A 9,415-nucleotide genomic window follows, 5' to 3' on the forward strand; every position below is an offset into this window, starting at 1 on the left:
GCTGGACTATCTGCCTACAAACAGTGGGTAGAAATGTGTTTTAACTGAGCAATGTTCTGTCAGCAACATTGAGTAGAAATCTGAGTAAAGGATATAGATGTTTACTTTGCAAGCAACAGAGAGAATATATGTTTTTAAAACTGAACTATGCCCAGCAAGCAATTGTAAGAAGAAATCTTTGTACATCTGGTGTCTTCTGCTAGTCACAGTGAGTAGGAATTTGTGTAAAAACTAAACATTTTGCTGCTAGTAACAGTAAGAACAAATTTTTGTAAAACTGAAGTTTGTCCTGCTTACATCAATGAATTCTGTGTAGAACTAAGCAACAGTAAGTAGAAATTTGAGTAGAAATGAACTGACCTGCAAGCAACAGCAGGTAGTGTAGATCTGAACTGTCCTGCAAGCAACAGTAGGTAGTGTAGATCTGATCTGTCCTGCAAGCAACAGTAGGTAGTGTAGATGTGAACTGTCCTGCAAGCAAAAGTAGGTAGTGTAGATGTGAACTTTCCTGCAAGCAACAGTAGGTAGTGTAGATGTGAACTGTCCTGCAAGCAAAAGTAGGTAGTGTAGATCTGAACTGTTCTGCAAGCAGCAGTAGGTAGTGTAGAACTGAAATTTCCTGCAAGCAACAGTTGGTAGTATAGAACTGAACTGATCTGCAAGCAACAGTAGGTAGTGTAGAACTGAACTGGTCTGCAAGCAACAGTAGGTAGTGTAGATCTGAACTGTCCTGCAAGCAGCAGTAGGTAGTGTAGAACTGAACTGTCCTGCAAGCAACAGTAGGTAGTGTAGAACTGAACTGTTCTGCAAGCAACAGAAGGTAGTGTAGAACTGAACTGTCCTGCAAGCAACAGTAGGTAGTGTAGAACTGAACTGTCCTGCAAGCAACAGTAGGTAGTGTAGGACTGAACTTTCCTGCAAGCAACAGAGGGTAGTGTAGAACTGAACTGTCCTGCAAGCAACAGTAGGTAGTGTAGAACTGAACTGTCCTGCAAGCAACAGTAGGTAGTGTAGAACCTAACTGTCTTGCAAGCAACAGTAAGTAGAAATCTGTGTAAAACAAAACTCTTCAGTGCCACAAAATATTATGTATGTTCAAGTATATGAGTTTAATATACAAATGTAACTTAAATGAAATAGGTATTAGGAAATTGTTTATAGCCTTTGGACCCTGGTGTACAAAAGAAACTGAACTTGCTGCAAATGTGGCATAAATCAGGATGGTATCAATTTTATCTTACTATCTTCAAAGATTTTTTTCAATACTAAAGATGAAAATTCTGTTCAAAGCTAAATTAAAACCTATCTGTAAATAATTGGAGAAGAAATTATTGGACTCAATGATCCCACAGGACCAGAAAATATAATAAACATCAGTTGACAGCAAAGGCCACAACTCTTTAACATCAGCTCACAGCATAGGCATCAACACTTGTATTGATTGTACTGACATCAACATTTATATTGGCTGTACTGACATCAACACTTACAATCAGTTGACAACATGGGCCACAACACTTAAACATCAGCTCACAGCATAGGCATCAACACTTATACTGGCTGTACTGACATCAGCACTTACAATCAGTTGACAACATGGGCCACAGCACTTAAACATCAGCTCACAGCATAGGCATCAAAACTTATACTGGCTGTACTGACATCAACGCTTACAATCAGTTGACAACATGGGCCACAGCACTTAAACATCAGCTCACAGCATAGGCATCAAAACTTATACTGGCTGTACTGACATCAGCACTTACAATCAGTTGACAACATGGGCCTCAGCACTTAAACATCAGCTCCCAGCATAGGCATCAAAACTTATACTGGCTGTACTGACATCAGCACTTACAATCAGTTGACAACATGGGCCACAACACTTAAACATCAGCTCACAGCATAGGCATCAACACTTATACTGGCTGTACTGACATCAGCACTTACAATCAGTTGACAATATGGGCCACAGCCTTGAGAACCGCTTGACCCAGAATGTTGAAACTTCATAGGGTGATAGGACTTACAGAGTAGATGATCCCTATTGTTTTTGGGTCACTCTATCAAAGGTCAAGGTTGCAGTGGACAGAACATGGAAGTCCATTTCCAGTCAGTAACTTGAGAACCATTTGATCTAGAACCTTGCAATTATATAGGGTGATAGCTCTTACAGATTAGATGACTCCTATTGTTTTTGGGGTCACTCCATCAAAGGTCAAGGTCACAGGGGGTTAAACATAGAAAATTCTTTTCAATCAAGAACTTGAGAACCACTTTACCCAGAATGTTAAAACTTAATAAGATGATCGGACATGCAGAGTAGATGACTCCTACTGATTTTGGGTTCACTCATCAAAGGTCAAGGTCACAGGGACCTGAACATGGAAAACTGTTTCCAATTCATAACTTGAGAACCACTTGGACAAGAATGTTGAAACATAGTGGGATGATTGGACATGCCACGTAGATGATCCCTATTGCAGCCAACCATCAGTGTCTCTTTGACTTTTGCTCCTGTCCCCTATTGACTTCTTGCCTATATGACTATGCATTGGGGGAAACATGACCCCTATTGATTTTGGGGTCACCCTAATAAAGGTCAAGGTCACAGGGGACTAAATATGGAAAGCCATTTCCGATCAATAAGTTGAGAACCACTTAACCCAGAATGTTGAAACTTCAGAGGATGATTGGACATGCAGAGTAGATGACCCCTATTGGTTTTGGGGTCACTCTATCACTCTATTAAAGGTCAAGGCCAAAGGGGCCTGAACATGGAAAACCATTTCCAGTAATTAGCTTGAGAACCACTTGACTAGAATATTGAAACTTCATAGGGTGATTGGACATGCTGAGTAGATGACCCTATTGATTTCGGGGTCACTACTAAAGGTGAAGGTTACAGCTAATAGAACACAGAATCCATTTCTGGTCAGTAACTTGAGAACCGCTTGACCCAGAATGTTGAAACTTCATAGGGTGATAGGACTTACAGAGTAGATGATCCCTATTGTTTTTGGGTCACTCTATCAAAGGTCAAGGTTGCAGTGGACAGAACATGGAAGTCCATTTCCAGTCAGTAACTTGAGAACCATTTGATCTAGAACCTTGCAATTATATAGGGTGATAGCTCTTACAGATTAGATGACTCCTATTGTTTTTGGGGTCACTCCATCAAAGGTCAAGGTCACAGGGGGTTAAACATAGAAAATTCTTTTCAATCAAGAACTTGAGAACCACTTTACCCAGAATGTTAAAACTTAATAAGATGATTGGACATGCAGAGTAGATGACTCCTACTGATTTTGGGTTCACTCATCAAAGGTCAAGGTCACAGGGACCTGAACATGGAAAACTGTTTCCAATTCATAACTTGAGAACCACTTGGACAAGAATGTTGAAACATAGTGGGATGATTGGACATGCCACGTAGATGATCCCTATTGCAGCCAACCATCAGTGTCTCTTTGACTTTTGCTCCTGTCCCCTATTGACTTCTTGCCTATATGACTATGCATTGGGGGAAACATGACCCCTATTGATTTTGGGGTCACCCTAATAAAGGTCAAGGTCACAGGGGACTAAATATGGAAAGCCATTTCCGATCAATAAGTTGAGAACCACTTAACCCAGAATGTTGAAACTTCAGAGGATGATTGGACATGCAGAGTAGATGACCCCTATTGGTTTTGGGGTCACTCTATCACTCTATTAAAGGTCAAGGCCAAAGGGGCCTGAACATGGAAAACCATTTCCAGTAATTAGCTTGAGAACCACTTGACTAGAATATTGAAACTTCATAGGGTGATTGGACATGCTGAGTAGATGACCCTATTGATTTCGGGGTCACTACTAAAGGTGAAGGTTACAGCTAATAGAACACAGAATCCATTTCTGGTCAGTAACTTGAGAACCGCTTGACCCAGAATGTTGAAACTTCATAGGGTGATAGGACTTACAGAGTAGATGATCCCTATTGTTTTTGGGTCACTCTATCAAAGGTCAAGGTTGCAGTGGACAGAACATGGAAGTCCATTTCCAGTCAGTAACTTGAGAACCATTTGATCTAGAACCTTGCAATTATATAGGGTGATAGCTCTTACAGATTAGATGACTCCTATTGTTTTTGGGGTCACTCCATCAAAGGTCAAGGTCACAGGGGGTTAAACATAGAAAATTCTTTTCAATCAAGAACTTGAGAACCACTTTACCCAGAATGTTAAAACTTAATAAGATGATCGGACATGCAGAGTAGATGACTCCTACTACTTTTGGGTTCACTCATCAAAGGTCAAGGTCACAGGGACCTGAACATGGAAAACTGTTTCCAATTCATAACTTGAGAACCACTTGGACAAGAATGTTGAAACATAGTGGGATGATTGGACATGCCAAGTAGATGATCCCTATTGCAGCCAACCATCAGTGTCTCTTTGACTTTTGCTCCTGTCCCCTATTGACTTCTTGCCTGTATGACTATGCATTGGGGGAAACATGCACTTTTCTACAAAAGCATCTTCTATTTTTAGGTGTTGTTGCTGTGAAGGGTAATTTGGTTAATTCGAAATGTCTTCCATTGGTATGCACAGACACGGAATAGAAACATATTCCATACAGAATATATTTTCCAAACATTAGAAACTCAGTCATGCTATATATCAGTAGTAAGTGTTGTACTTAAATCTTCCATAATATGTAAAGAGAAATTGTTTTGTTTTTTCAACAGTATTTCTGTTATATTATAGTGCTCCTGGATTCTGTATTCTACATAAGTAACTGCCAATTTCTCCACATGGATCAGTGTTGAAGGACAAATGATTTCAGACACATGTCTTCCATCAGATCATCATGGAGAACATATAATCCATAGATCTATACCCCCTCAATTATGCCAAGTGAATGGGGTAAAGAAAGAAAGAAAACTGAAACTCAAGGTCAGTAATCAGCAGTTAAATGTTTAGACTACTCTAATACAAATGCAACTACGTGTATGGGTAGTTCAATGTAGAACACCATGTGGGAGCAATCCCTATGGACACTCTGGTTCAAATCCTGACCCTTGCACACAGAAGATACTTAAGTATTAAACTGAGTAAAATTAAAGCCTCATAATACCTTTGTTCATGATGTGGCTGCCACTTGTTTTGTTATAAACCCAAATTAACCTAGTTCTTGTTAAATCCTATTTTCAGTGTGTCATTTTCTAAAATATTTGTCACAGTCTGAATATTGAATGTTAACATAGTAGAAAATATCATTGAATCCATTGTTTATAATTACTACCCTTTATGGCTCTAACCTGATTACTGTAAAACACCTTTTATTCGCGAGAATTTAATTTTCGCTAATATTCGCGAGGTTAAGTACTCGCGAATTCAAAGTGACCGCGAAAAATAGCTTTACCTGTTCGTGTTTATCGGAAATTCGCTGATGTCCGAAATAGTGTCTGAACGATAAATGTTCGCACTTACGAAATTCAGTTATTGTGATATTTGCGTGATTCCACCATGGTTCAACAAGTACGGTTAAATGACTATATTATATACAAAATATACATGTATACAGCAAAGTATAATCTTTATTATTTAATAGTAAACATTTATCCAATTCATGACGTATCGATCAGCACAAGGGAAGAAACTAACGGTGTTACTGTACATGACAAAGTTATCTTCCATTACAATACTATAGTACATGTACTAAGTACTAGTAATTCTAAATTAAGCTGTGACGTGAATTCCAGCCTGAATCCAGCCACGCTGTACCATATCGGTGTCATTCTCAATTTTCTGCATGGTTTTAACAAGCCATTTAGCGTGCAGTGGTTTCACAGTGCACAAGCGCAAATCAACATTTACAGAGTCGATGTTACTATCCTTTAATTGGACGGCGATTTCGTTAGCATAAAACTCCTCAAACCACGCTTTCATGTACAACTTGAAATTGGCATACATACACGCAATTATTTTTCACGCCTAACGAAACAGTTTCCCTTTTCAAAAGACGAAGATAATTATTATACAAAATGTACCATTGTTTACCAATTTTACAATGGTTTACACCTTTTTCAAAACTGAAAGAAACTGTGAAAAGTTTGCAATGATTGGGTGCATAATAAATGTTCAAAGATCAAGCGTTCATTGTAAATATAGAGTCCCAGTCGAGCCATGATATTTTGTAATTACATTGCGATTATAGCCGGTTTCAAACCCAATCTGATACTTCTAACACTTGTAAATGTTACAGATATTAAAGCTTCGTAATAACAAAAGGAAGGAACAATTTATTGACGACTATACAACAGTGAGCACATGTGAGCACATATCAGATATTAAAGGCATTAATCTCCTATCAATAAAGAGCGTAACACGCACTAGCGGACAGGAGAATAAACTTTTAAAAGTGACGTCATACAGGTACCATAATTGCAGAAAGTAACCGAATGCAGTCGTTCTTCCGGATTCGCATTCGCGAATTTAAAATTACGATTTTAACATCGCGAATTTAAGATTTCGCGAAATAATAAAATGCCAAAAATCGGGACAAATTCGCGAAATAAAGATCTCGCGAATTTAAAGTGTTTTACAGTAGTTTGTGTCATATAATGAAAATAGTGATTTCTTATAATGCAACTTTTATTTTCACTCACTTTATCATTTTGCAGTGTCATATAATACATTCTGTGGCAAACTTGGTGAAAATGAACATGTTTAAAAGAATTTATCTTGGTTGGGCAATCAGATTCAAAAAAATCATCCAGTGACTATCTTATATGTGCTAAGTGAATATAAATATGTTATAATGATAAGTTGTTAAAATTTGGAGCAAATTTGATACCAATCCCAATGACCACCTTGAAAGTTTAAGGTCATCAAAATATTAGAGGTGATTTTTGTTGATTCCTTATCAGTCTATAGGAGCACTATGTTATCTTACTGTAGATCATTGATAATTAACAGAGCTTTTATTTCTCTACTAAAACATGATTAGAGTGACTATTTCTTAATCAGTTTTATCCATACTTCACTGCTAAATATGGTTAGAATAACTATTTTTTAAATTTTAGTTACCCATATTTGGTTGGAGTAACTATTTCTTAATTAGTTACTATGGTGTTCGATCCCTGTCTGTGTTACACCAAACGTGTAAAAAATGGTACTAGTAGCTTCCTCCCTTGGTGCTCAGCACTAAGAGGATAGTGCTAGGACTGGTCAGCCCGGTGTCAGTATAATGTGACTGGGTGGGGTATCATTTCATGCGTCTATGGCTTGATATTCCATTGAGGTAGCACTATAAAGTTGGGCATTGTGCTCACTGCTTTAAGTAGACACCGTCGGTTATATGATGGAAAAGTTGTTGAAAAAGACGTTAAACCTGAACAGACACACACACACATACACACTTCACTGCTAAACATGGTAAGAGTAACTGTTTCTTAATTAGTTACTCTTATTTCACTGCTAAAACATGGTGACAGTGACTGTTTCTTAATTTGTTACCCAAATATTTCACTGTTAAAACATGGTAACAGTGCCTGTTTCTTAATTAGTTACCCAAATATTTCACTGCTGAAACATGGTAACAGTGACTGTTTCTAATTAGTTACCCAAATATTTCACTGTTGAAACATGGTAACAGTGACTGTTTCTTAATTAGTTACCCAAATATTTCACTGTTGAAACATGGTAACAGTGACTGTTTCTTAATAAGTTACCCAAATATATGACTGTTGAAACATGGTAACAGTGACTGTTTCTTAATTAGTTACCCAAATATTTCACTGCTAAAACATGGTACCAGTGACTGTTTCTTAATTAGTTACCCAAATATTTCACTGCTAAAACATGGTACCAGTGACTGTTTCTTAATTAGTTACCCAAATATTTCACTGCTAAAACATGGTAACAGTGACTGTTTCTTAATTAGTTACCCAAATATTTCACTGCTAAAACATGGTAACAGTGACTGTTTCTTAATTAGTTACCCAAATATTTCACTGCTAAAACATGGTAACAGTGACTGTTTCTAATTAGTTACCCAAATATTTCACTGTTAAAACATGGTAACAGTGACTGTTTCTTAATTAGTTACCCAAATATTTCACTGTTAAAACATGGTAACAGTGACTGTTTCTAATAAGTTACCCTAATATTTCACTGTTAAAACATGGTAACAGTGACTGTTTCTTAATTAGTTACCCAAATATTTCACTGCTAAAACATGGTAACAGTGACTGTTTCTTAATTAGTTACCCTTACTTTTCTGCTAAAGATGGTAAGATTGACTGTTTCTAATTAGTTACCCTTATTTCACTACTAAAACATGGTAACAGTGACTGTCTATTAATTAGTTACCCTTACTTCACTGGTAAACATGCAGTTAACAATGACTGTTTCTTAATATGTTACCCTTATTTCAGTGCTAAAACATGGATAGATTGACTATATCTTAACTTCATTGTTAAAATTTGACATGTGTGACTATTTCTTAATTTGTTTATCTTATTCTCTGCTAAAACACTGTTAGAGTATAATAGCTATTTCTTTTAAGCAACCCTGTCTGAATAATTGTACTTTGTTGATATGTTCATATGAAATGGCACACCTTTTTAAGCATGTCTTATTGTTGAATGTTTTTCTTCTACCTGGGTGCAGGGATGCCAACAGTTTTTGAGGTCTTGAAAGATGGTCTTTAGTTAGTTTTAAGTAAGTATTCTCAAGGTAACCATTTAATGTAAAGGGATTTGGCCTGGGTTTTCTTCAGTCTCAATACCTACTGAAATAACAAGACTCAGGTGTTGTAAGCATACATAATATTCATCATCTCACTCCAACAATGGACAGCAGCTTCTCTTTGCCAATGCAGTTATCCATATTTGTTCTATTAACACTAAATTTATGCAGTAACAGTGTATATTCACTGCCGCATGTGAACATTTTGTATAATGTTTAAATTTTCTGCTTTATATGACTGATATGTAAAATAGAATGTCAGGTAATAATTATTATGGTAACATTAAGTTATAGATAGTTCATGAAGTGAATTCTTTGTCAAAAAGACACTGATAGGAAGGGAAACTGAGCGTAGCGGGGTGACTGACCGAGGTTTCCTTTTCTCGAAGAATTCTCTACATGGACTCTATCTGACATAGTGTAAAATCTACGTTTGACCAATCAGAATTGCAGAGTCAGTCGTGTCAACACTCTTCAGCCTGTAGAGCTGTTCAGAATTTTTGCTTCAGTCACATTGGTCTTCAGAAATAAGAAGCTACATTTTTTAAAAAATAACTCGCTCTGATTGGTCAAAACAGTAGGTTGCACACTATTGCAAGAAGGTGGACATAGCTTCAGCATTGGCCTGTATCACAAAAGAATAAGGCAGAAGTTTGTGATAATTATACACAGTGAGATAA

General features: G+C 37.1%; 1 protein-coding gene across 1 annotated transcript; it reads right to left on the reverse strand.

Annotated features, from left to right (window-relative positions):
• Positions 1-6: 6 nt before the first annotated feature.
• LOC128548713 (uncharacterized) lies at positions 7-1,782 on the reverse strand. The gene is made up of 3 exons (XM_053524084.1): positions 1,767-1,782; positions 361-1,050; positions 7-80 (listed from the first exon to the last, which is right to left on the reverse strand). The coding sequence occupies exons 1-3, from the start codon at positions 1,780-1,782 to the stop codon at positions 7-9; spliced, it is 780 nt and encodes a 259-aa protein (XP_053380059.1).
• Between the last annotated feature and the right edge of the window lie 7,633 nt (positions 1,783-9,415).

Source organism: Mercenaria mercenaria, chromosome 15, assembly GCF_021730395.1.
Source record: "Mercenaria mercenaria strain notata chromosome 15, MADL_Memer_1, whole genome shotgun sequence".
In the NCBI taxonomy this organism is placed as follows: domain Eukaryota; kingdom Metazoa; phylum Mollusca; class Bivalvia; order Venerida; family Veneridae; genus Mercenaria; species Mercenaria mercenaria.